At 38.9% G+C, this 27,727-nt stretch overlaps 1 protein-coding gene across 3 annotated transcripts in view; it reads right to left on the bottom strand.

Annotated features, from left to right (window-relative positions):
* IPCEF1 (interaction protein for cytohesin exchange factors 1) overlaps nucleotides 1-27,727 on the bottom strand; it is a 172,869-nt gene that overhangs the window by 42,662 nt on the left and 102,480 nt on the right. For all 3 annotated transcript variants that reach the window (XM_057310935.1, XM_026505107.4, XM_057310937.1), the window contains exons 6-9: nucleotides 8,961-9,034; nucleotides 7,354-7,425; nucleotides 1,964-2,022; nucleotides 540-628 (exon numbers count right to left, since the gene is read on the bottom strand). In XM_057310935.1, the coding sequence (XP_057166918.1) occupies nucleotides 540-628; nucleotides 1,964-2,022; nucleotides 7,354-7,425; nucleotides 8,961-9,034 (294 nt within the window). The remainder of the gene's footprint in view (nucleotides 1-539; nucleotides 629-1,963; nucleotides 2,023-7,353; nucleotides 7,426-8,960; nucleotides 9,035-27,727) is intronic.

Genomic DNA, 27,727 nt, shown 5'->3' with positions numbered 1-27,727 from the left:
CCAAAGCTGAGACTTACACTTGGACTTCTCTCTAGTGAATATACGGAAGAATTATTCCACGAGCAGATTGAATGCACTAACCCCACTCCTGGCTTCCTGATACCTTTCAGACTCTAACTTTCTCTTCATCTATTGCCTTTACCCCTCCCCTTCTCCCCCCCCCCCCCCATTTTGCATTGTTAGAATGCAGGCGCCCAGGACAGGCACTTTCAATTCTTTTTAAAGACCAGTAGGGTATACATAAACATTATAAAACAAATGTCTGCAAGCACTGGCCTATCACCTAGAAGCCCTCTGCATTACCGTGACTCCTGCCAGCGTGCTACATCGGCGGGTCGCACACAAATACACCGAGTTTTTCATACCAGGGGGTTGCTATGGAGAAGACTCAAAATCTGAGAGCTGCACTTGCTCCTTGGCAGGTACCTTAATTTAGCCCGTTCTAAAAATTTATTGGTCAAAGTAGATTCTATGCCACTGGAAGGAATGACGTCCGTGCACTTGATCATGACCAATAGACTAATGAGGTCAGTACGTACCAAAGGAGAGAAAGTCTCCGCGGAGTATGGAGGGGGCGGTGTCTCCGCAGCTATTTCAGGGTCCTCCTGTTCACTCTCACTGTAGCATTCTATACAAAAATGAAAATGCTTAATGTTTCAACACTGTCATCACTCATTCCATAATGCATGAGCAGAGGTTTTGCTCCATCTGGCTACTGCAATTCCAATCCAATTCAGAAAGGACTCATCTACTGAGCTACCTGGTGCAAGGGGATTACATAAGAGGGGAAAAAAAGAAGAGCCACATTAGGGTCTCTGCCCCCATGAGGGTCTAATATGTTGGAAGGGGACTAGCCATAGCTCAGGAAAAGTAAAATAATTCCTCAAAAGAGGTGTGAGTCATATGCTAAGGGATCATAAAATCAGTAGTGATTAATTTTGATTGTAGGAGACATAAGGAGCTGAAAATGGCAGGATAAGTAAACCATCCACAGTGAGCACAGAGTAATGAGAGCTAGGTCTAGGGTGCAGGCTGAGCCAATTATACGGGGCCCCCAGAGGGATGTGGTAAAAAACGAAGCTGAAAGTTTGCTTGAGGCCATATCACAGAAGGCCTTAAACACCAAGATAGGGAGAAGATTTTTGTGTAGTGATCTTTTTTCCCTCACAATCTATAAATGCACTTCAAATATATTGTGGCAAAGAGGACCAAGGAGATGGTCAGGACAGTGATTTCACACTCTTGCATTTTAGTTCTTTATTGTTTTAAATCAAATTGTCATTTTCATTTTCTCAGTTTCAGCTTTTATAATTTTTGCTATCCCAAGATTAACTCCCCACCTTCCAATTCCCAAGTTTTACGTGGTCTGAGCCCTTCAGAAATAGTATCAACTCTGCGACCCCAGCACCTAAAGCCTCCTTCTTCTCAATATTCAGAAGTAATTGCATCATTAAGAAGATTTCAACTCCTGTAGCTTTTGAACCCAGAGAACTATAGACTGAGCTAAAAATATGGCCTGTGTCCCAATCTGACATTGTTTCCTAGCACAAATTTGGAGTAATTAGCCTCAGCATACACCTGGTGGAAATATTAAAATATCAGAGAGGAAATAGTGGGGTGAAAGTGATCTGTCTAGATCATGACGAGATCATGTCTCTGAGTCAAAATTCAGCGAGTGGGGCAATAAAACATTTGCACAGGCAGTTGTTTGAGATGTCAGTGAAGCCTACAGCTGCTAGTGTGTGGGTGAAGTGTAAAAAGGATTCTTAGCCAGCATGGGAAGCTCTATTCCATGTTGGTGAGTCTGTGTGAATATGTCTGCTTCTCCATATTTTCAGATAATTTTAAATGCCATAGTATGTTTCATTAGGACAAGGCTACGCATAGAACTTGACATTGTGTTTCCATCCTATCTCATTCTAACATTCTTGCTAAATTCTCAGAAATTTAAAATAGAACATACCTTCATCCTTTGTACCAGATTCATGATGGATTACAGCTAACCCAAGCTTGTTTAACCACCTAAAATTCAAATAGAAAAATAAATGCTTAGCCCAAGAGATTGGTCATCTCCTAGCCACCTGCCCCCTAGACCCTGAAGGAAGGTCTTGTGCCAGACTTTATAATGCAATTGTCATAATTCTGTAGTTGGTCTAAACATTTCCAGAAACAGCTTGAGTTTGTGGTATCAAAACCTAAAACCACTTGTTTCACAATACTTTCCTTACTCAGGATAGTCTTTGAAAGACAAGAAACAAGGTGGTTCATTATCCAGCTTGCTAAGGTGGTCAACCACATTAGATATTCTAAATATATGAATAAATATGTCTTTTGTAGTTGTGCATTTCAAATTTTTAGCAGACATCAAAACTCTATCATTGAATTTAGTAACCTAACCATTAAAGTTCCATCTCTGTAATTGCTAAAATATAATTTTATTTCACAAAAAAATAAAGAAAAGATTATCCATTTTTAAGCCAGGATTTTAATATTAAATCAATAAAAGATCTCAGAGTTTGACAGGTATTCCTAAGATGGGGAAATTTTTAATTCCTTGAAGAATTTTATGTTAGGTAGAAAAGGACAATGTCCTATCTTCTTATCAATTTACCATTTAATTGGCAATGATTTTCAAATAAACATCAATAATAAAAATAGAACTAGACAAACCTTAAGGTACTCAAACTTGGCTCATGACCTCAGGCCACTGGAGTTTCTTCCCAAGGGGTTAGTCAAAAACATACTTTATCACACAAATTTGTAAAAGACACAAAATGAGTTTATTTCACATGTTCCCAACTATATAACCTTCTATTTAAAGGTAAAATATTATTTTGGGGTGGTAATAACCTGATTTATTTCCCGCTTCTTTCCAGTTTTCTATATTTTTAAAAAGTATTCCATATTATAGGTTCACTTTTTTTTTTCTTTTTTTGAGAAACCAGTGCATTCAGTAGTGGTCTAAGTCAACTAATACCAATAAAATAAGAAGAAGGCTATGCACTTATTGACTCACTTATGTTTTCCATTTCTTCTAGTCCTGTACTGCCTTGTGAACTATCCAGCACTCTGCTCCCCACCACTGCATAATGATCACATATTCCCAAGTCTTCAATTGTCAACAAATTAAGAATCCTTATCCAACCCTCAACCTGCTATGGTCTTGCCATATTTATTTTTTATTAACAGGAAATATATAAATTTCATTTTTAAAAACAAATAGGGCTTTCTACAAGAAGGAAGATGAGCTTCAGCCTCATTTAAGAATCCCCTCAGGGGTGCCCGTGTGCCTCAGTCCACTGAGCGTCCAACTCTTGATTTCCGCTCAGGTCATGATCTCGGGGTCATAAGACTGAGCCCCGCATGGGGCTCCATATTCAGCAGGGGTCTGCTTCTCTCTCTCTCTCTCTCTCTCCCTTGCCCCCTGCCCTTACCCTCACTTGCACACATTCTCTAAATAAATAAGTAGTTCTAGGTTTTAATACCACAAATTTATGCTGTTTCTGGAAATGTTTAGACCAACTATAGAATTATGACAATTGCATTATAAATAAATAAATAATAAATAAATAAAATATTTTTTAAAGGCATTTTAAGAAAACCCTTCAGCATCATGACAAATATGAGCTCTTTAATGGCCATTTAAAACCAGACCAATACGTGGGCCCAGATCCCACCATGGGAACCAGACAGTGTTCATCGAGACCTGATAGAATAATAAACAACCAAAAAAAAAAAACAACCAAAAAAAAAAAAACACCCAGGCAATGACAGGAAAAAAAAAATACAAATGGCTGATAAAAAAATAGAAAAAATTTATCAGCCTCCATAGTATTTTGGGAAATGCGTATACAAAGACAGGAAAATATTCACCATTAGATTGGCAAAACTTTAAAATACCACTGATTTCTAGAATTTAGAAGGAGGAACATTCTCATCCTTAGCTTAGATGAACATCAAAATTGATACAGCCAATTTTAAGCAAGCAATTTGATGATACTAATCAAAATTTAAATATGCACCCCTTAATTATAGATGTCTATCCTACAAACCACAAATAAATGTGGAAGAATGTTAATTCAACAAGACTTGCAATGGCAAAGAGAAAAAAACACTGATACGATATAATCATTAATAGGAAAATGGATAAAGTACAGAACTAATTTCATCAGTACAATCAATGAAATAATAAATCTAATAAGAAGACAGATAGGAAGCCTTGTGATGGCCTGGAAAAATCCTAACATACTCTTAAGTGAAAAAAGCAAGTACAGAACAATATGATTGGCCTAATTCAATGTACTTTTAAAACTATGAATTTGTGTATGTGCATGAATCAATATGCAAAGAGAAGCATCAGGAAGGATGTAGGTCAGTCATACTGTTAAAAGTAGTTAATCCTAAAGAGAGAAGTTGAATTGGAGGGTGAAGTTTGGGTTATGGGAAGGTTTTCACTTTACGTGCTTCTGTATTATAGGATTTTTTTTGCAAGAACATGTTTTGTGTGTCATTTAACTAAAAGAAACATTATAATGAACAGTTTTAAAAATTGATCAGGCAAAGCACCGTGAATTTAATGGTTCACTTTTAAAATACCAAAATATTCTTAGTTTATACCTGATTTCATAACTGTATACTGACCCTCCCCCCAAAAAAGCATCTAAAAGTAAAAGAGACAATTTTTAATATATCAAGACAAGAAATACCTTTGAACTTAGAATGCTTGAAACAAGAAAAGGCATTTCTAAGTTCCTTTCCTTTTTTAATATATCAAGACAAGAAATACCTTTGAACTTAGAATGCTTGAAACAAGAAAAGGCATTTCTAAGTTCCTTTCCAGAACACAGAAATACAGAAACATAACAAAATGAAAGAGTATTGATAATAAAGAAATCATTCCTCCCAGCTCTTACCCAAAACTTATGTCCTTTTAATTGCCACATTAATTACTTGCTGTGGAAAACGTGATTGTTTAGATTCTTGTTGTTGTTGTTGTTTTTTTTAAGATTTTATTTATTTATTTGACAGAGATAGACAGCCAGCGAGAGAGGGAACACAAGCAGGGGGAGTGGGAGAGGAAGAAGCAGACTCCCAGCAGAGGAGCCTGATGTGGGACTCGATCCCCGAACGCCGGGATCACGCCCTGAGCCAAAGGCAGACGCCTAAGGACAGCGCTACCCACGCGCCCCTGTTTAGAATCTTGTTTGACTGTTTCCTTTCTGGAATCCACTGGCTTAGAGTACCTCCTTTGCTAAGAATTTTTTTAAAAAAAAAAAAACATCAAGGCAGTAGAAAAATTTCTATTTGTGCCTAAATAGATAGATGCACGAAAAGACTTACATTTACATAAAAGAAGATGACAGATGTTTCCTGGGAGTTTGTTGTATATTAACTCGATGTGTTGGAGGAGCCCAAGTGCTAAGAAATTGATATACAAAACAAGAAGCTTCTTCCTACAAACACCGTCTGAGAAAGGCAGCTACCAACCAGTCTTTGTTTAGAAAGCAACTCTTCCATTCCCCTTAATTACTTACCCCGATACTTGTAAATTGAGGGTCCCTGCGAACACACAGCATTTCTATTAAACATAATTACCTTTCCCTTCATCGTCCCTGGGAGAAACGTCACCACCCAAAACTGCAGTTTCCCAAGGAAGCGAACTTCTAAAACAGGACCCATCTCTCCACACGCCACTCCCTCCCCGCCCAGATTCTCTGCGTCTCACAAAGAAATACCCAGCTACATTATTCACTGGCTTAAACTGGCCCCCTCAGTAAGAAAGGGAGCTTTTCAGGTGCCACTCAGGACAAAGCTTTAAATGTCATCTGCATCATCTTGTGGGAGAAGAGAGAAGTTAACTTGGAGGCCCAAAGAGATGCCGCTTCGATGGCTATTACCACCACCAGAGAATGCCAGAAAGGACCACTGGGGATTACTTGGTGGCTCAGCTCCAGACTGACCCTCACTGTGGCGGGGTCCAAGTACTGCTGGGTAAGGGTTAAGCCTTTCACATGTATGGCTTGCTCATTGATGGGATTTAGTTACCAATACCAACAAAAAGAGAAAGAGCTTTGTGAAATCTCTTCTCTTCTTTGGGGGCATCTGCTCTTCTTTTTCTCAGGGGCTTGAGAAAGCCAAGGGGAGAGAGCTAAAATCAGGAGGGTAGAAACAACGTCTCTCTTCATTTCAGTAAATAAAAGTCTTGTTTGAAAGACTCAATTTGTCAATTTCTTGTCTTGTCATTTAAAATGGGGTTTCCCAAGGGTCTATAAAGAGTTGCTCTGCCCTCATCTGAAGATTGAGGCTGCTGAAGGGCTTATCCTGTAAGAAGGGTGGGTGTGTGTGTGTGTGTGTGTGTGTGTGTGTGTGTGTGTGTGTGTCTGCAACTTACACATGTTTGTTGAAAAGCAGCTTTTTTTCTTTGGGTTTCTAGAGCAAGAGGGTAAAGAGAAATTAAATAGAGCAGATTGATAAGGAAATCATTATGTATAATGAAACAAAAGAGATTAAACCATAAGCTCTCCGAATGAGTTATGTATGTATTTTTATTTCTATTGCCCAGGATCTGCCACAGTGGGGCACCTAGTAGGTATTTCACGGACACGTTTTTATTAGTTAGGTGAAGGTAATGAGGAACACTGAGAAATCTGAGAATAGGGCTTCAGTTAAATAGAAGGCCCGTCTGATGCCTCAAGCGCCTCAAATATATATAGCCTCATTCAATTAACAGCCATTGTGATCACACTATAATCTAAACCAGCAGGGAATGAGTGGGGCAGGTAGTGTTCTATGCATTTATTCCACTTACTTACACAGAAAAAAAAAAAAAAAAACCAGGAAAGGGAGTTAGGGATATACAATTTTATGTGAGATGTACTCTGAGCAAGGACATTTTACAAAATTTTCAGGATAGAATATGGATTAGTGATAAACACAGGGGTCATCACGATAATTCCACAGCACATAAGAAATGTTATAGATATTTTTCACATAGAATTCTAAAAGCTGTGAGATTGGTCATGGTACTTTCAGGCCTTTCTCCCTGTGATGCTGATTCTCACTTTAACATTTTCTTATAATGACTTCTGTCCTTTCCTTTCTCAACTTACTGGTTCCCTCGGAAGAATATTATTACTTCTTCCTAAAATAGCCGTTTTGATCTATGTAGTTCCCCAAAATGCTTCCAATGGTGGAGAAAAAAGCAAGAACACTTCAAGTGCGAAAGAGGTTAGTCTTTAAAGCAGCGGAAATAAATAAAACAAGAATTGATATGAACATATGCTTAAAATTCTAACACCTGACCAAAGTAATCTATTCCCAAAAAGGTTAGATTTAGCAATTTTCTCTACTTACACACTCATTTCTTGTGCATTCTCAGCTGCAAAATAAAAGGTCTTGATCTGTGGATGGCTGATCTTAAAAGCACTTGAAGGGGGAAAAACACAGACACATTAAAAATTAGAAATTAGTGTAGCTGTCAATGGGTTTGAAAGTAAATCAAATATAAGTGTGGCAAAATCATCTGCTTTCTTTGTAAATGTATAAAAAATGATTTGGTTACATTAAATACCCATTGCCTAATCTCTATTTCATGTAGAGAGCAGAGAATTAGTTTATCATGTTGAGACATCCAGAATAGGGCTGAGTCTTGGCTAGTCGATAGTTTCCTTTTAAAATATATGGGCATATTCTTGTATTTTCATTTGCTCACTGCTTTGCTAGAAAGACACAGTAAATTAAAATTTACCGTCTTCGAGTAAATACTCTTTCTTAAAAAATACCGTCTCGAGTAAAAACGTCTTCTTAAATACTCAGAACAATAGAGCAAAATATTGATCCAAATTCAATCAAATACATACAAGAATTTTATGTGTAGGAAAATAATCAAGTATAGAACGTCCACACTGCAACAACACATCAAAAACTTTATCCAAGCCACCCTCTATGAGTAAAGGAAAAATATTTATTTTCAGTTTAAAAGTATAAAATACTGAAGATTAGCAAACAATGAAATAGTTCCCCTTTATCATGAGACCGGAAGTCCTACCATACAGGCCAGCGTTTTGGTAAATAACCAGTTTGGTCAAAACCATGAAAATCAATACAATCTTCTGTATCCCTGGATACGTGCGGCAACTCTAGAGGGGCAGAGACTTAAAGCTAACATCATTTATGCATTTTCTTAGAAAAATCTAGTCAATTGCCACTACTGGTAACAGGTGAGTAGGGAAATAAATGCCTTTCTGAGAAAACAAAAAAAGATGTCAAAGGTAGAAGAAGAACAAGAAAAAGGTGAAGGGGACACATTTGCAAAACACGGCCAGGTGCTACCATGGAAAGAGCAGGCAATGGGCATATGGTTGGCGGATCCAGAGCAACTCTCCCGTGAGCTCTAGGCAAGCTCAGGCTCTCTGGGCTGTTCCCTTCACCATAAGCCGGTGACTTGTTTTTGCTTCCTGTCTGTTCTCAAATCTTTTGGACTTAAATTCTATCAGGGTATACTCCCAAAGTCTAAGATATCTCAAAGAATTCTATTTCAAGGATGACAATGTTATGAACTAAGAAAAAGAAACTGGTCTTGCGATCATTTCGGCAGCTCTGGTGAGTCCTATTGAACTAGTCATTCTCTTAACCCAGAAAATATCTTGACATCTGATCTCCCAGCCCATCCTGGATGGGAGCTTGTTTTTCGTTCCATCTCAGACACGGTTGTCAAATGATGCCATGCCAAGGCTCCATGGGGTTTTAAAATCCATCTGTTCCACAAAATGAAATTCCAGAAAACAAGGGGTTAAACGCTTACACCGTTGTTTAGGATGCCAAACTATAAAGTTCAAAATTCTTAGATATTTGGGTGTTACCTTCCCTAACTTCCAAATGACCACATCACTCGAGAAACTAAAATTATGAAGGGATGTTATTCTGGCTCGGGGTTTTGTGGAAAATGATAGGCAACTTACTGCTTTTTCTTGCATTCGGATGCTCTCTCCACAGTGAAATCAGGCAGGTTGACAAATCCATCAGCCTTCTCTGCCTGAGAAAAATACGTATAACAGATATGAATAAATGAGTCAATCCTAGAAGTAAGTTTATAGAGATCATATACATTGAATAGAGATCATATAATGAAATGAAAGAAAATTAAAAGATACCTCCCTGAATCAGCATTGGACTTATCCAAATATGTATTTTATGAGAGAAATTAATATTCTCCTGGTAAGTCATCCAGAATCTTCCATGAGAAGTAACATGACACAGCTTAGGATGGCCAAGGTATGGCATGCAGAGGACTTGGCCCACCCCTTCCTGTCTCCCTGGAAAATACCAGTGCTAACCCATCAGAGCTCCACTCCCTGCTGAGTTAGTAGACAGCCTCAGCATCATTCTCATCTCCAGTAAGCCAGTTCTCATACTCCAGTAAGCTACAAGCACAGAAGGTAGAATGTAATTAGCATCCTAGCATAGGGTAGACAGAGGCCGGATTTTGGAGTTGGCAAGTCAAGGTTCATATCATAACGTATCTAACAACTTATTGGTTGTTAGAAGGCTTAAATGAGGGCAGATAAATAAAACACTTAATGGATACTCAACAAACAATAGTTCTTCTCCCAAGTCTGTAGGCACTTCTCCCAACTACAAAGCCATGTCTCGGAAAATCTCAGTTCCATAATCAATTCCTAGGAGGCCTTTCTACAAAGGAAAGACTGCAGAAAAAAAATGACTCTTTTGGACATCACATGAATGTCCCTTCAAAACACCAAAAATTCTAAAGGAAACGTAATTATCGTTCTACCTCTCTGAGCATTTGTTCATCTTTATGGATAAAATACAACTGAAACACAAGGAGACTAGATCGCCTGTCACATATAGAACCCAAATCTTCTTCCATCTACACTGGTGTCTCTAAGTAGAGAAATACAGTCTGCAAGATTAATCACAAATCAATCAGCAGCTAATGGGAGAGGAGTAAAAAAACTGATTTTGAAAGTACAATTGTAATTTTAGACGTCTGCTAGCTATTAACTTAGCGTCACGGGTCCTCTTACTTCATCACTCTGCAACTCTTTCCCTTATCCCCAGCCAGAGTACAACTCCTACCCTTTCTTCAGAAAAATTAAACTGAAGCATTCAAACCTAGGCCTGTCCTATCTTCCCTCTCCTACATGAATTAATCTATCCAATCTCTTCATTTGAAATACTTTCTTCTTATAAGGCTCAAAACCCAATTCTAAAGGGAACTTCCTTCTTAAAAAATGATGTAAATATATACATATATATATATGCATTCTTTCATACAACTCATTTATTTCTTGATGAGCTGTTTACTCATCATTTCACCAATCCTCTCTCAAAAAGAATGTAAAGTACTTAAAGAACACAGACTGTGAAAATCAACTTTTTCTATAATGCACAATACTTCCTGTGGATTCTTATCAGCATTTATAAAAGTATATTTTTGAGGCGGGGGGGGGGGGGACCTGGGTGGCCGTTAAGCGTCTGCCTTCGGCTCAGGGAGTGATCTCAGGGTCCTGGGATCGAGCCCCACATCAGGCTCCCTGCTGAGGGCCTGCTTCTTTCTCTCCCACTCCCCCTGCTTGTGTTCCCTCTCTCGCTGGCTGTCTCTCTGTCAAGTAAATAAATAAAAATCTTAAAAAAAAAAAAAAGTATAATTTTGAAAAACTGTTAGGCACCAGCAATTCTACTCCTAGATATAAACCCAGAAGAAGTGAAAGCAGGTACTCGAATAAATATAGGACTATGCATATCCATAGAAATACTACTCGCAGTAGCCAAAAGGTAGAAACAGCCCCATGGACAGGGGAGCAGATAGACAAGCTGTAGTATACCCATACAATGGCAGCTTCAGCCATAAAACCAAGGGAAGCGCTGATGCACGCTGCAGTGTGGATGAACCCCAGCAGCATCATGCAAAGTGAAAGAAGCCCGACACAAAACATCACACGTCGTACGATTCCATTTATATGAACTATCCAGAAGAGACAAATCCACAGGGACAAAACACAGATGAGTGGTTGCCAGGCGTTGGGGAAAGTGGGGAATAGGGAGAAACTGTTTAATGGGTATGAGTTTTCCCTTTCGGTGGGTTGAAAATGTTTGGAACTAGACAGAGGTGGTGATTGCAGGACATTGTGAGTGCACCAAACGCCACTGACGGCTCACTTTAAAATGGATAATCTTGGGGCACCCGGGTGGCTCCATCAGTTGAGCATCCGACTCTCGATTTCGGCTCAGGTCATGATCTCGGGGTCCTGAGATCAAGCCCCGAGTCAGGCTCCATGCTGGGGGTGGAGCCTGCTTAAGATTATCTCTCTCCCTTTCCCTCTGCCCCTCCCTCCACTCCCTCTTAAAAAAAAGGGAGGGTTAATCTTATGTGAATTTCACCTCAATTAAAAACAAAAGCTATGTTAGGCTAAAGTATTTAATGTAAATTTCTATAATTGTGTTAGAAAGAAAACAACTTATATTCATCCTTTGTTTCTATTTCCTCCCGTCATTCATTGTTATGCCCAGTGTTCCACAGAAGCTGTAGTTACCTGAACCCCAATGAGTTTCATGTTGCTAAATCCCATCTACCTTTTTTGGTCCTCAGTCAACTGAACTCTAGTAACCGATACTAAAGCTTAAGGTCTCTCTCTAGAAATACCTCATTTCTTGCTTTTCTGACATATTCCTGCTGATCCTTTCTCCTCCAACTATCTGCTTGCTTTCACGGGGTCCTCTTCTCTTGTCTGTTTCTTAAATGTCAGTGTTCCCCAGACTTCGGAACACAAACCTAATCTCTTCTTATTTCCAATACTCTCTGTGAGGGACCATATGCACTACCATGGTGGCATGTATCACAACTGAACCCACATATTCAAAACCTATACCTCAAACTGGGATTTAATCCTGAGCTCCTGTCCCAGAGATCCAACTGCCTGGCGTTATCTGTTCACATGAGCATTCCATAGGTTCCCTGTTACGGAATGAATATTTGTATCCGCCATCCCCAAATTCCTATTCTGAAGCCCTAAGCCCCCATGTGATGGTATCTGGAGGTGGGGCCTTTGGGAAGTAATTAGTTTTAGATGAAGTCATGAAGGTGAACCCCCCATGATCAGATCAATGCCCTTTTAAAAAGAGGAAGAGACAGAACCCCCCCACCTCTTTCTCTCCTCCAAGTAAGGTTACAGCAAAAAAGCAGCCATCTGCAACCCAGAAAGAAGGCCCTCACCAGACAGAGTCTGTCAGCACCTTGATCTTAGACTGCCCAGCCTCCAGAACTGTGAGGAATAAATGACTGTTGCTTAAGCCACCGGTTGAAGATATCTTGTCATAGCTGTACAAACTAAGACACTCTCCAAGAGTGACAAATCCAACACCAAACTTATTATCTTAGTCCACAAAACGCCTGCTCCTCTTTCTCCTGTGTTCTCTACTTCATTGACTGATATTATCTTCAATCTTGTTGTCAAAAAAGGAGATGTGGCAGACATCTTTGACACTTCCATCCCCTTCTCAGCACGCATACAAGTCATCACGGAGATGTATCACCACAGCCTCTGTCCCAGGATTCCGTCCATGCACCACCTAGCACCTCCTTCAGCTCACCACTGATTCTCACCTCACTTACTGTGAAGTCTGGCAAACTATTCTCAACCTTCCTCTAATTCTGTCCTTGCCTCCAATTTGGTGTCCAAATCACAGTCACGGCAAATCGTGACTCCCTGAACACACTTTGTGTCACTTGTCTCATTAAAATTCTGCACTGTTCCCAATGACCCTTGGGCCAAGTCTGACTGCCTTAGCAGAGCAGGAAGACCCTTCATGATCAAGGCCTGCTTAATTACACAATTTCATCTCCTCCAATCTCCCTGGCCCCTCACTCAACCAAAAATAAACAAAAAACTCAAACAAAGAAAAAGCTATATTCCACTTGAGCCGAATTAGAATTGATACCAAATTTATGGCATTATTATTCTGTAGACAATTTATTTTCAGAACAAAATCCCATCTTAGATGATAACAATATAAAGTCAATCAATGAAAACCGAAATGTAAATAAATTATAAATCATCATTCGGGTGGATTTTTTTTTTCCTGCACCACTGAAACGGCTGAGAGTCCTTCAACTAAGAACCAAAATGAATTTGAGTAAAAGATTTTTTCCTCAGTAGTTTTTCCTCAGTAAATCTTTCCTTCACTAGCAAAGGCATTTTTTCATTGTACCGAAGACATTCAAGCTGTATTCAAAGTCACAGATAACTGTGTCAAAAATTGCCTTTGCTTATTTGACTTGCAAAAATGCCTTAAAGATGACAATCACATTGGGAAAATCCTAAAGGAATGACAGTTTTCTCCTCTTCCTCCTCCTTCTTCTCCTCCTACCCCCTCACATTCCTTGTTCCTTGTTATATTAACCAAAATAACTTTTCTTGAATGTGTCCTTCCTCCTCAAAAATTCCTAACTTTCTGAAAATTTACTTGAAAGCTCTGCATTGGTAGCCGCAATTTTCTCTCTGTATCCTAATGTAAAAAAAATCTTGTTCTCTTGGGGTGCCTGGGTGACCCAGTCCGTTAAGTGTCCAATTCTTGATTTCAGCTCAGGTCACAATCTGAAGATTATGAGAGCAAACCTCACATCAGGCTCCACGCTCAGCTGGGAGTCTGCTTGGGATTCTCTCTCTCCCTCTCCCTCTGCCTCCTCCCCCCTCCCACTCTTGTGCACGTGTCTCTCTCTCTATCTCAAATAAATAAATAAATCTTTGAAAAAATCTTGTTCTCTTACCCGAGGTATCAAACCATCCTTTGGCCATTATGCAACCTTGTCTTACCAAGTCTATCTTAAATTCTGAAGTGAGACAATGCTATTCCATTTCTGGTATAATGTTCAACAATCTCAAAGGTATTCTTCCTCACGTATGAGTCCATCCACTTTTCCCAGCAACTCTGATTTCGTTCATCTCAGTGGGATCCCAGCTTCTGTTGCTGTATTAGACAGCATTAAATACACATTTTTATCAAAACTGTGTTACACATTCACTTATTCAACAAATATTTATTATGTACCTTCTTTGTGTCACGCACCATGTCAGACATCTGGGGTATATCAGTGGACAAAACAGACAGAGATCTCTACCCTTGAGGGGAAAACAGACAATAGCGCAACATATAAACACATTCATCAACATAAATTACATAGCCCATTGCAGGCAAAAATTGCTATGGAATAAAGGTAAAGCTGATCAGAGTAGAGGGGTTCTAACTACAGGCAGGGCAGGTTTCCCTTCTGCTCCGAGACTTACAATGCCCTTCCAACCTCACTCCCCTAGATATAGCTCCACAAATTAACTTAGGTGTGACCTTCTCCAAAATTTGCCCCTGTTCCTCTAAGCCTAGAATAAGTGTCCTCCTCTTTGTGTCCAGAAGCAGGCTTTGCCTCTATACTTCACTTCCTGTATTTAGTTATCTATTTCTCTGTTTCTCCAATAGACTGTGAGCACTTCAAAGGAAATGAGTTTGTCATTTATTGTTATATCATTAATACTTGGGACAATGTAGGTGTTCAATACACGTGAAATAAAGAAAGGAGTTTTATGAATGAATGAATGACAGCAACATTGTCTTTTTCCTCTGACAATAAAGAAAGAGCTAAACGAGATGCAGAAGCCACTTTGGAAAACTGTTTGGCAATTTCTAAAACACATAAACATATTATTACTATACAACCCCGCAATTCCACTGCCAGGTATCTACACAAGAGAAATGAAAGCTTATGCCCACGCAAAGATGTGCATGCAAATATTTGTAGCAGCATTATTCATAATAACTCAAAACTGGAAACAATTTAAATATCCATCAAGGGGTAAATAAATAGTGTGGCCTACTCAAACAATGGAATATTGTCTAGTGAACTATCGACACGTGCTAAAAGACAGATGAACCTTGAAGACATGGTGCTGAGTGGAAGCCAGAAAAAAGAAACCACATATTACTATATGATTCCTTTATGTGAAATGTAGAGAAAAGGCAAATCTCCAGAGACAGAAAGTAAAATAGTGGGGGCGCCTGGGTGGCACAGCGGTTAAGCCTCTGCCTTCAGCTCAGGGCGTGATCCCGACATTGTGGGATCGAGCCCCACATCAGGCTCCTCCGCTATGAGCCTGCTTCTTCCTCTCCCACTCCCCCTGCTTTGTTCCCTCTCTCGCTGGCTATCTCTACCTCTGTCAAATAAATAATAAATAAAATCTTAAAAAAAAAAAGAAAGTAAAATAGTGGGGTTGACTGGAGTCAGGGTTGGAAATGAAGATTAAGTAGTAAATGGGCATGAAGGATTTTATTGATGTTATAAAAATTATTTAAAACTGATTCATTATGCTGGCTTCATCACTCAGTAAATTTACCAAAAATTATTGAATTATAAATTTTAATAAGGTGAGTCTTATGATATGTCAAATATATTTCAATAAAACTGTTTTTAAAAATATAAGATGAAGGAAAGTTCGGGGAACTGAAAACCATAATGAACTCCCTCCTCTTTGGTTATCAGTAAGACTTGAAAGAAGGTAAAATATGAGGTCTCAGATGCCTTCACTGGTGACTCGATATGATTTGTTCAAACTTTAGACAAAATTGGTTTAATATTTCCCATATTCTATGGCTTAAGCTAAATTACAGCTTCAGTTTTGGACTCTAGGAATTTTAGAGGCAAAGATAGTTTATATAGAATTTGCCACACTTCAGACATATTTTTGAAAATTAATTAAAATGGGACATCAAGTTTTAATATTTAAATGCAAACATCAGTATCCGTTGCCATCGATAATGTTTGGCTCTTTCACACTACAAATACCTTCCAAAATAGACAATATTACTCCATGAGTATCTACATATATCAAAAAGGTAGAAGGATAGACCTAGAAAAACAAGAGTGATATATATATTCCAGAGTAAGTAGGTTAAAGAAGACCAAACCAGAAACAAAGGAAGTGTGATATAGGAAACTGTTATATATTTCACGGTTAAAAATAAAAAGTATAATTATCTCTCTATTCTCGATGGAATCATAGTTCCCTGATTCTAAGAAACCTGATTTTTTACACTTCAACAATTCTGAAATCAAGAGGCACCTTAGAATCTATATGTACTTTTAGTGCATCATTTCCACCCAAAACCTGATATTAAATAAATTGTAGGTCTTTAAATGAATAGAATCTTAAATTGGAAGAAAAAAATAGTTTAGAAAACAAAATATATGTTTCTTTGTAAGATGTTTTTGTGTTTACATTTGAATATGGATTTAATATTCTTGCAACGACTTGAAAGAAACGTGAGGTTCTCCAGTGAATATCAGAATCAGGAGAAGCTGCAAAACTCCATTTTCTCCAAATTAACCCATGGTTTGCTCAGTTCCGCCTTAAAAGCCCCAGCCTGCTGGAAACAGGCAAAATCTAAGCTCTAAGCAGAGCCATCCTTTCTCATGTCATCTTGAACTGTTGTTACTAAGACTTCATCATACACACGGACTTGTGACCACTATTGAAATCTGAATTACAGTCTTTCAAATACAAACCACTATGGAAGAAAAGAAAAGAGAACGTACAATCAAATGTGAAAGCTCTAGTTCTACAGAGGAACAGTCATTTTCATACTGAGTTGCTGGTGGTGGTGCAGAATGGCACCCAATGCAAGGAAACTGGGCAGTAACTGGCAAAACGGCATTTACCCTCTGACCCAGAAATCTAACTTCTAGGATCTGTCCTAAATATAAAAATGTGTAGTAACATGTGCATGGCAACATTATTTGCAATAACAAAAGAATCCAAATGTGTATCATCAGGGGACCATTGAATACACTGTGGCACCCACATGCAACGAATAAATCCAAAACATGACATATATATATTTAGAGTAACCTGCTAGACACAGTAAGAGAAAAAGAAAGGTACAGGACAGGAGATAGAGCATGCAAATTTTATGTACAAAAAGTGAGAGGATATGCCTGCCTCTGCGTGCATACATACTGCCTATATTTGTAGAAGGAAACCATACAGGAAATGCAAACACAAAGGGAGGCAGAAACAGGAATGAGAGCAAGATTTATCTGGTTGTAATTTGTTACATAGTTTTGACTTTGGAATTAGGGAGACGATGTATATGATTTTTGAACTTAAACAAAAATGAAGCAATTCCTAAAATTAAAAATAGAAACAAATGAACCTCACTGCACCTAAACATGGTGATGTCACCCCACACACATTACAATAACTACTCCAAGAGACCCTAGAGCCCAGAATTTTGACGATACAGAGTTGGTGGAACACAGGCTAAGGATTTTTAGTAGCAACACTGCTCTTTTTTTAGATCATTTTAAGTAGTTTCTTCCAGCATTCCCCCCACACACATAAAAGACCTGCATGGAACCCAAAGCCTCCCTCGTTCTCTGTTGGCACTAGAGGCCACCACGCTGCTCTGTTCTGATAAGCAGCTCATCTCCCCCTTCCTTTCAGAAAAGGAAATGCACACACATTCTGCAAGTATTACCTGGACCTGCAGGCAGAGAGCTGAGCTTATTAGCACTGGGCTGTGACAAGCACTGCAAGGGGAGCAAGAAAAAATGATGGTTGCCTTTGTATCGTCTTCCTCTCTTCTAGATACGGGAAGCAGGCCTGACAGTGATGAGGCCTGAAATCCTGTTAAGAAACATGATAAACTCAAGAAACATCTAATAATAGCTAACATTTACTGAGTGCTAAGCATAGGCCATGAAGGTACTACCATCTTAACCAGCGGAGGGAAATTAATCACATCGGAGCACCAGAATTCAGGAAACTGATCGTTTTTTAATCTCGCCACCAAACGAGATGGGCATCATAAAATGCGAAAGTTATGGGTTTATTTTTAAAGAAACAAAATTCAGACCAGAATCCAGAAATCAGTTAACTAATTCTAAATATGAGATCGAACGGTCTCAACCAGGAGCTAAAATAGAAGAGAATCTACCATCGAATGGATGCACAGAAGAAGAATCCCAGATTTGGAATCAGATGTGTCACGCTGACCGTGTGACATCAGTCAGAGCATGGAAGCTCTCGGGTCAGTGTCCGTACAGTGAAAAAGCAGACATAACCAGATCGAGGCTAACTAGAGCTAGCACAGAGGCAGGTCGTGCTGTAAAATTGTAAGAGTTGTAAAAAAATTTTAAGATTTTATTGACATTAATTCTCAGGTATCAAGGATAAGAATGGGGAAAAGGAATAGAAAGAAAAGACAAAGAATGATCTGGAAAGAAAAAGATGAAGTAAAATAAGTTTTTACTCTGTCCATTGTCAGCTGAGCCCTCTGAATAACTGTCTCTATGTCTGAGCTCCTTTGCATCAGATCAATCGCTGTAAAAAATATTTTAGGGGCATCTGGGTGGCTCAGTCGGTTAAGCATCCGACTCTTGATTTCAGCTCAGGTCATGATCTCAGGGTCCTGGGATTGAGCCCTGCCTCAGGCTCCACCGCACAAAGTCTCTCCCTCTCCCTCTGCTCCTGGCCCCATGCATGCTATAAATAAATAAATAAATAAATAAATAAATAAATAAACAAACAAACAAAATCTTTTAAATTCTTTGGACAGCAATAATGCTAGCAAGCTCAGTATATCCTCCATACATTACCTAGGTTATGTTTTTCGTTAAAATATCGTTGCATTTGAGTTTGTCTAACATTACCCTATGAATGTAATGAGATTTTGATCCAAAGAGACTCTTCTTACAAATGCTTAGAAATAGATATTCCACATAGAAAATTTCTATTAGGTAGATGTGTTTAACTAAGAAGCAGCAAGGCCCAATTTTCTACAGAACCCACACATTCCTGGCCTGAATTATAAAAGTGGACTGAAGCTCTGCCGCTGATCATCGTGAAGGCTCTGAGGATGCTCTAAGGAGGAGAGAAACCCACTGGAAGGAAGCAGACCACAGACCACTTGTAGCAGATGCCGTGGCTAAGCCAGCCACGGGCCCCCCTCCTTACCGAGAAGCCAGGCTTGCCGGATTCCCCACTGACAGCACCTGCACCTCTCTGTGGGGGCTTCTCTGGCTGCCAGATTCCACTTTTCCACCTGCGTGGAGGTGCCCGGGAAGCACTGGCCTCAGGATGAGCCCTCCAGCCATGACTGATGGGACTCGGTGTTCAAATAACCCCAGCTCCCGGCCCCTTGGGGGGAAAACTCGGAGGCGCATGTTTTCTAAAGGCTCTCAAAGTTCCCCAGCAGAACTGGGCTTCAGTTCCCCAGTCACAATTTGCCCACAAAAGAGAGTTTTACCATCTAACTTTCCACCCTGTCCCACTTCCACATTCCCTTTCCAAGTATTTCTGGTATCGCTTCCCAAACGCACTACTTGTACCCAAATCCTCATCTCAGGGTCTTCTTCTGGGAAATCTAACATAGGATGCCATTTCTCTCACAGAAATGTTTCTGCTCATGGTCCCTACTCATGAACAGCCCAACTGCTTGGCGCCCATAATCCCTCTTCATCATTTCCTCCTACGTACCAGCCAAGGCCATGACTACCTGACTGTCATATTAGGTCACATTTCAGCAATGAATAAGAAGTGACTGGCATCCTACTCTGTGATTTGTAAATCAGCTCTCCTAGTTAGCATTCTTACTATATTCTTCCATTCTCTTTTTATGGAATCATGTTTTAAATGAAATTAAGTTACTAGTGTACTCTCTGGTAGTCTGACATATGAAGATAGTCAGTGCCTTCTGAACTATCATTTTAAAAACAATTAAGACGGAAACCTCACCATATAAAAGAGTCTTGGTTATTGTTCTCTATAATAGAAAATCCTGAGCACACGAGGACCCCGTGATCTGAGTCTGTCCACATCACCTCTCACTTTTCAGAAGCCTTAAAAACCTAGAAATAATTTTCACGTACATAGGATTGGTATCGCCAGCAGGAAAGAAAGAAAGAGAGAGAGAGAGGAAGAGAGGAAGAGAAGAAGGGAGGAAGGAAAAAAGAAAAAAAGAAAAAGAAAAAAGAGAGAGAGACAGAGGGAGGGGGAGGGAGGAAGGAAGGAAGGAGAGGAAGGAGAGAAAGAAGAGAAAGCACTATATAGGAAGGAAAGGTTTTTAAATGAATAGGAAGAAATTTGATAAAATCTCACTATCACAGAATAAATTGCATGTCTTACTATCTAAGAAACGTTATCTACCATCCATGGTTAAAGCAAGAGTGGGGGAAGAGTAAATAAAGGAATACCATTCAGGAAAATTAAAAATCTGGTGCATCCTCGTTCAAAATTAGAAATTTAGGAGAAATAAAAAATAAGGTTGGTTCTTTTAAAATCACAGTCAGTATAATACATAATCTTGTCTTCACACAATGTATATTAAGTCTTCCAATATATCATGAGCTTTCAAATATCTTCAAACTGTTTTCATGAGTTTCAGGAGTCTCATTAAGGTATGACTCAACCTCAATAAAAATGGGAAAAGATATTTCTCCAAACAGGATATGCAAGTGGCCAGAAAGGACATGAAAAGATGGTCAAGGTTAATAATCTTGAGGGAAATACAAATCAAAACTACAATGAGATAATACTTAACACCATTAGAATGGCTATTATAAAAAAAAAAAAAACACAAAAAAACAAAAAACAAAAAAAAAAAAAAAAAAACAAAAAAAAACGGGGGAGCCTAGGTTACTCAGTCAGTTAAGCATCCAACTCAGGATTGTGAGATCGGACTTCACGCTCGGTGCAAATCTGCTTGAGATTCTCTCTCTCCTTCTCCCTCTCCCTCTGCCTTCCCCCTCATATGCTCTCTCTCAAATAACTAAATCTTTAAAAAATAAATAGAATTAAATTTCAAAAAAATTTAAATAACAGAAAATAACAATTGTTGTTGAGGACGTGGAGAAATTGGAACCCTTGTACACTATTGGAGGGGTATGTAAAATAGAGCAGCCTCTATGGCAAACAGGACATCGGTTCCTCAAAAAATTAAAAATAGAACTACCCTATGACCCAGCAATCCCACTCCTGGGAACATAACCAAAAAAAAAACTGAGAGCAAGCTTTCAAACCGATATTTGTACACTAATGTCCATGGCAGCTGAAAGGTGGACACAAGCCAAAGTGTCCACCGACAGACATGAAGAGATGAACAAAGCATGGTATGCACATACAATGGAATTCCAGCCTCAGAAAGAAAGGAAATTCTGAGCCATGCCACAAAATGCATGAACCTTCCCGACATTATGCTGAGTGAAATAAACCAGTCACAGGAGGGCAAACACTGTGATTCCACTCATAGAAAGTACTGGAGTAGTCACATTCCCAGAGAAGCCGGAATGGTGGTTGTCAGGGATGGCAGAAAGGAGAGAAGGGGAATTGCTGTGTATTAAGTACAGAGTTTTAGTTTTGTAAGATGAAGAGAGTTCTGGAGACAGTTGTATAATAATGTGAATATACCTCTTGCCCCTGAATTATATCCTCCAAAGCGGTTAATGGGAAATTTCCTGTTATGTGTATTTCACTACGAGTCTTCAAAAACAAGAAACAAATTTAAAACATTTTTTAAAGATACTACTGCAAAACATTATTTGTCAGTAAAGGAAAACGCATTTAGCACGATAATTTTCATAAGACTGAAAGTATGAAAACCGTGGTTAACGTGTTGCTAATGCGCACCGTCCCTTTCACAGGTAAAAGCCATCTATTCGCATACCTGTGAAACGGAAGAGGAAGAAGGCTCAGAGAGAGCAGATGGTTTGCTTAAAGTGGTAACTGGCTGCAGCATCAGGATGGAACTGTCCTGATTCCACATCCACGGACATCTCCCACTGTAGCACGTTCTTTCCTTGTGCCTTTTTGAAGACATTGTTTCAAACATGTTCTCCTAAATTCTGACTCCTTTAAAAAATATTCAATGTTTTAGGGACACCTGGGGGCTCGGTCGGCTAAGTGTCTGCCTTCGGCTCAGGTCATGATCTCAGGGTCCTGGGATGGAGCCCCGTGTTGGGCTCCCTGCTCAACAGAGAGTCTGCTTCTCCCTCTCCCTCTGCCCCTCTCCCCTGCTCCTGCGCTCTCTCGCTCTCTCGCTCGCTCTCTCAAATAAATAAAATCTTTAAAAAAATATCAATGTTTTTTTCTTTCCACTGCATAGTTTCCTTTTGAAATGCTCCTGAAACGTGCTCTAAAGGGGATCAGACACAGCAACACAAGGACAGATGAGCTCATCAGTTAGCTTCTTTGTTGAAGCAGCTGGGTCCTTGGCCCTTAAAAAAGCTTGCTCCAGAGGGACGATAAATCTGCAAATAATGACTTCTCAGGAAAATCCTCAGCTGTAACCAAAAGTTCAGCTCATCCCATGGGCCACGTGTCATTCTATTGCTTGGGAAATGTGCACACAAGCCTCACTACACAATCATGTATTACCTGAATTCTTCCTCCAGGTTGGGAACTACTGAGCTGAAGAATCCCCCAGGGCCTTCTAGCTCACTCCTCTGTTTTATAGCTTAAGATCAACTTTTACACGTGGTTAGTAGGTGCATTTTTTAGAATTTCCAGCACAGGATAGGCCATTCTTGCCAAAAGAAAACATTTCCAGTGCCTAAAAGCCTTAGCCCAATTCTTTTACAACTCCAAATCACAGTATTATGCAGGCACATTTCACCTAAGTATATATAAAATTATCTTTCTTTGTGTATTCCTTTGATTTTTTTTATATTGTTTTCAGGTGCATTTGATCTTCTCAAAGTTGCTCGGAATTATGTAAAGATATTATTCTTGGTCAAAGAAAGTGGATCCATAGAAAGAAGAAAGGGATAAAGAAAGGGGGTATAATCAGAAGGGGGAATGAAGCATGAGAGACTATGGACTCTGAGAAACAAACTGAGTGTGGGGGAATGGGATAGGCTGGTGATGAGTAGTAAGGAGGGCACGTATTGCATGGTGCACTGGGTGTTACACGCAACTAATGAATCATGGAACTTTACATCAAAAACCAGGGATGTACTGTACGGTGACTAGCATAATATAATAAAAAATATTATTATAATAAAAAAAAAGAAAGAAAGTTACATCACTGACCTAGGGGTACCCAACTTGGTAAGAAACTGCAAGACTAAAACCCAGGTGATGTTTCTCCCTTATACCATGCTGGTGAAATCCACCTTCCTGCTACTTGCTTAAAGAATTTATAAGTTATATACACATATACATACATACATACATGTATGTATACACACATATCAATATGTTTATACAGATATTAATACTCATACACATACTAATGGCTATATAAACATACACATATTTATACATATAAGCTAAAATACATATCACTTTATTTTTAAGTTACTATATGTGTCCTTATGTATTCTATCACCTGATGACTATTTTAATAAGTTTTAGAATAAAAGGCATTTCGGATTTTAAATTCTATGGATTGATAAACGACGGTATAACTATATGTATTACAGCTACTAGAAACGATGTGGATGTAGATGTGTTGACAAGAAAATATATTGATAATATATTGCTTAGCGAGAAAATCAAGTTACAGTATTAAACATAGTATCATTTTATTTTTGGAAAATATAGAAAAAAATTGGAAACATATGCACTAAAATGTTTACCGTGATCCCCTGAAGGTGGCAAGACTGTGATTCATTTAAATAAATAAACGATTTTAATTCATTTATTTCTTTCTGTTTGCCTCCCTGTCTTTTTTATTTTGCTTAATTTTATTTTCTAATTTTTCTCAATGAACACATACTATTTTATAGGATTTTTAAGCATTTTCAAAATTACTTTAAATTTCCAGCAAGCAAGAAGATGGACGGTGCCAAAAAAAAGATAAAGTAAAACAGAGAGAAGTCTTGGAGATGCCCACAACACACTGTGAGGAGAGACAGTGCCACAACCGCTGCGTGGGCATATCAGTCAGTGCTGTGAGCTAAGAGGATGGTCCTTTCCAACAACCCATCCTACATCGTTAACTCTGGTATCCTCTTCCAAATCGGCAGTGCCCGAGCATATCACTGCCTCCTGAGAACAAGACGAAGGAAACAAAGGATTTCATAGTCGTGGTGTTTCACAATTGATTATGTAAAGTTTGGAAAGATTTTAAAGGAGAATCATATTGGCAACACAAGCCATTGTTCCCACGTCATCTGAATTGAGCAACAAGAAGTTATTAAAAACAGCCTGCCCCAAGTAGAGACTGAGCTGCTCATAAAGCTAGGGTGGATTGATTCTAGAAATCCATTCTGGGACCTACCAAGGGAAATAAATGTTAAGACACAGCGACAGATAGCATCAGAGACAACAAATAAATTAAACCAAAGTCCCCTTTAAAGATCTTTCCCACATACCCGAAATTTTAACAAGGGAAGTAACAGATTCAAAAAGTCCTCAATTATTCTTACATTCAGATTTTGGAATGGTACCTAAACAATCCTTCTCACCCTTTTCTTCCATCAGCTGTCACCTTGAGGTAAACTGCTCACTTACAGCTGCTAAAACATCCTATTTTGCCCTATGCAGACCCACTAGTATTACACCTTCCAATCTCCCCTTTCTGGTACAAACACTAGGAACATAGTTGGCAGAGTTCATCAGTTTTACACAATTAGTCTGAACTGTCTTCTCCGAAGAAACAATTTTAAATAACGGAATTTTGTTTGGGATACACTCAGAAGCTGGTTGTTGACTAACACAATATATACGAAGTTCGAATAAATTAAAGCCCGTTCTTAATAAAGCATCTCATTTTGGTATAACTCTGGGAACACATAAGGTGCTCAATAATGCTTTGATTAATTGATTTCTAGAACTAATTGATGATTAAGCAATATAATAAGTAACTCACTCACAAAATACTGGTGCCCACTCTGTCCCTGATAGTTCTAGGCTCTAGCGACAGAGTTTAAACGAGAAAGGTAAAGAATATACCCTCAGGTGTTTACACTGTAGTGAGTAAAAGAAGAAGAAGAAAAAGAATATAATAAGCTCAGACTGAAGTCTTCATAAATTCCTCAGAAATTTTTTCCAATCTATGGTGAACGCATGCAGACGTTTTTCCAAAATGTGTGCTAATAGGTAATTGCTAATAGGTAATTGCTAAAGGTGCATTAGACTTAAATGTCTTTTTCCAAGGCAAAGTGAACTCATTCTTTATTTTTCTTATCTGAAAGAAAGACACTTTATATTCACTGAAACTTTCAGAGGAGTTGTCTCACAAAAAGAGAAATTCTGGCTTTCAAGGATCATTTGGTGCAAAAGTAAATTCTGCCTAATCTAAAACTGATTAGATCTTTGCTGTAGAGGTTCTCATACAACTGATTCCAAGGAAAATCCCTTCCTCTGAAATTCACATGAAGGGCACATGCAGTTAAAGACCAAAAACACATGATACAGACCCAAGTGCTTGAACTCACAGACACGTGGAACCATTCGGACGGTGAGGGAGGAAACAGAGGTCACAGCTGGGCAGGCAGACTGGATTCTCAAAAACTGAAAAGCCTGCATGTGTATTAAACCAGCTATTAACCTCAAACCTCATCAGTTCTCATGAAATCAAGCGTTGGTTGATTCACCTTTTCTATGTGAGGTCCAGGGGCCCCAAGGCTCCCTTGAATTGTAGATGCAACAGAGCAAATGAAATCAACGAACAGTTACTTCACTGCTAAACAAGGCAGGTTTCTAGTCATTTTATACAAAGTTAGAATGTATAAAACTAAAACCAAAAACAACAACAAAAACAAAAAAAAACAGTAAAAGACCGAAACAGTAAAAGACAATGAGTCTAAAGGAAATACATATTTTTAACCATATTCTTCCTCCCTCAGTTTTCATATTATTTTCTCAATCTCCCAGGTACCAAAACTTGGAATCATTCTTATTTTAGCCTCAAATGTTTTGTGTCTTATATCCAAGCATTCAACAGACTTTGCCGTTTCTTGCTGTTAAACGTGTCCCACAGTTTCACCGCGTCTACTACCAGCCAGGAGTTCCCATCCCAGTGCCTGCAATTTGTCATATCTACTACTGACCTTCTAGAAGCTCCTTTATTCTCCATACATCCCATTTATTATTGCTACGTTAATATTTTCACTCTCTAACTTCATTAGATCATTTTCGGGCTCAAGAACCTGCAGTGCCTCCCTACTACCTACTGGACCAAATCCACATTCCTGCATGCTGTTTGATGGCCCCATGTACTGGCCCTGGCTCACCTCTCAGTGGGGACACCAAGCAGCCCAGGGAAAAGAGCCTGGCCTTGGCACTGGTAGACCTTGTCTTTTAATCCCAGCGCTGCCATTTATTCCTTATGCTACTTTGAGCAGCTACTTAAATTCCCTAAGCTTCAGTAAACTCCCTTGAAAAATGGGAATAATAATATCTGTCTTGCTAGGTTGTGGGAATTCAATAACATGCCCAACACAGTGGGTTGGCACAGCTCATTTTTATTTTCATTCCTTTGTTCACATAGGCCCCCTACTGGAACACCCAACCCCCCACCCTCCTTCCCTGGGAAAAAAAAAAAAGAAAAAAAAAAAGCTGCCTTCCAAGGCATATCTTAAGAGAATCTTCTCCCCGAAAATTTTCTATATTCACTGCAATGCACAGAATTAATGTTTTCTGATTGGTGAAAACTGTGTTTACCTGGTAAAGGAAATCTTTGACCAAGGAAATCATGCAGCTTTGAAAATGATTTTTTTCTTTAAAAAAAAAAAAAAGGAAAAACATACCTTTTAGATAGGAAAAAAGAGAGAGAAACTGCCAGAGAGTTAAAAAAAAAAAAATCACTGTGGCAGAACTCCCTCACATTTGGCACAAACTATTTCCTCTAGCCCTAGAATTTACAGAATTCATCTGTACTGCTCAATCTCAGAGCCATTGTTTTCACCAACCTTTCTCTGATTGTCATTTACATAGCTCTTTCTCCTCTACCAGTCTAGAAGCTCTTAACAGAGAGAAGAAATGTAGTCTCTTATTTTTTATTCCTATAATAGCATTTACAACTGTAGCCCAAATTATTTTTAAGATCTCAATAATACTGGTAGAAGGATATGTAGGTGGGTGGGTGGATGGATGATAAACTTTTCATGTTGGGTTCCCTTAAAAAGAAAATGTTTTAAATCTGTTTTCTGGAACTCATCTTAAACTGTGCTTTGTTAATTAAAGCCTGAGCCGTTTAGGTAATGCCTCCAAGTTGTATACCAGCATCACGTATACGTCCCTGTGGTGTACATTAATAGTCCGCACACACTGCTGGATAAAGTAAGAAAACACACCGCTGAGATGAGTAAATGCTCTCTGAATAGAAACATTTCAGAACTTCACTAATTTTAAATGGGTTATATAATATACATTTACTCTATAATTTGTCTGGGACATAAATAAAATCCACAATATATTTCCCAGGGAATGAAACAAGATTTTAATTAAGAATTCTTAGAAAAGAAAAATCAGTTATAGCAAACGTGGAAAAATCTAAAACCTTAAATATGTAAGATAGTTTTGATAACTAAGTAATAAGATCCTAAGGACTTAAATCTTGTGGCTAATTTATAGTGACGTGCCTGAAGGAAAACAGTAACTCAGAACTTTGCTCCTCCCTCACCCGAGAGAAGAAGTTGGTCCCAAACTTCTCCAGCTGTGCCTGAAGTCCAGGTGAAGTGCTACTATGCCGCGGACTTCCCTGGGAAAACTGCCAT

The sequence above is a fragment of the Ursus arctos genome, unplaced genomic scaffold (genome assembly GCF_023065955.2).
Source record: "Ursus arctos isolate Adak ecotype North America unplaced genomic scaffold, UrsArc2.0 scaffold_13, whole genome shotgun sequence".
Classification (NCBI taxonomy): domain Eukaryota; kingdom Metazoa; phylum Chordata; class Mammalia; order Carnivora; family Ursidae; genus Ursus; species Ursus arctos.
This window is presented reverse-complemented; position numbering and strand designations above follow the sequence as displayed.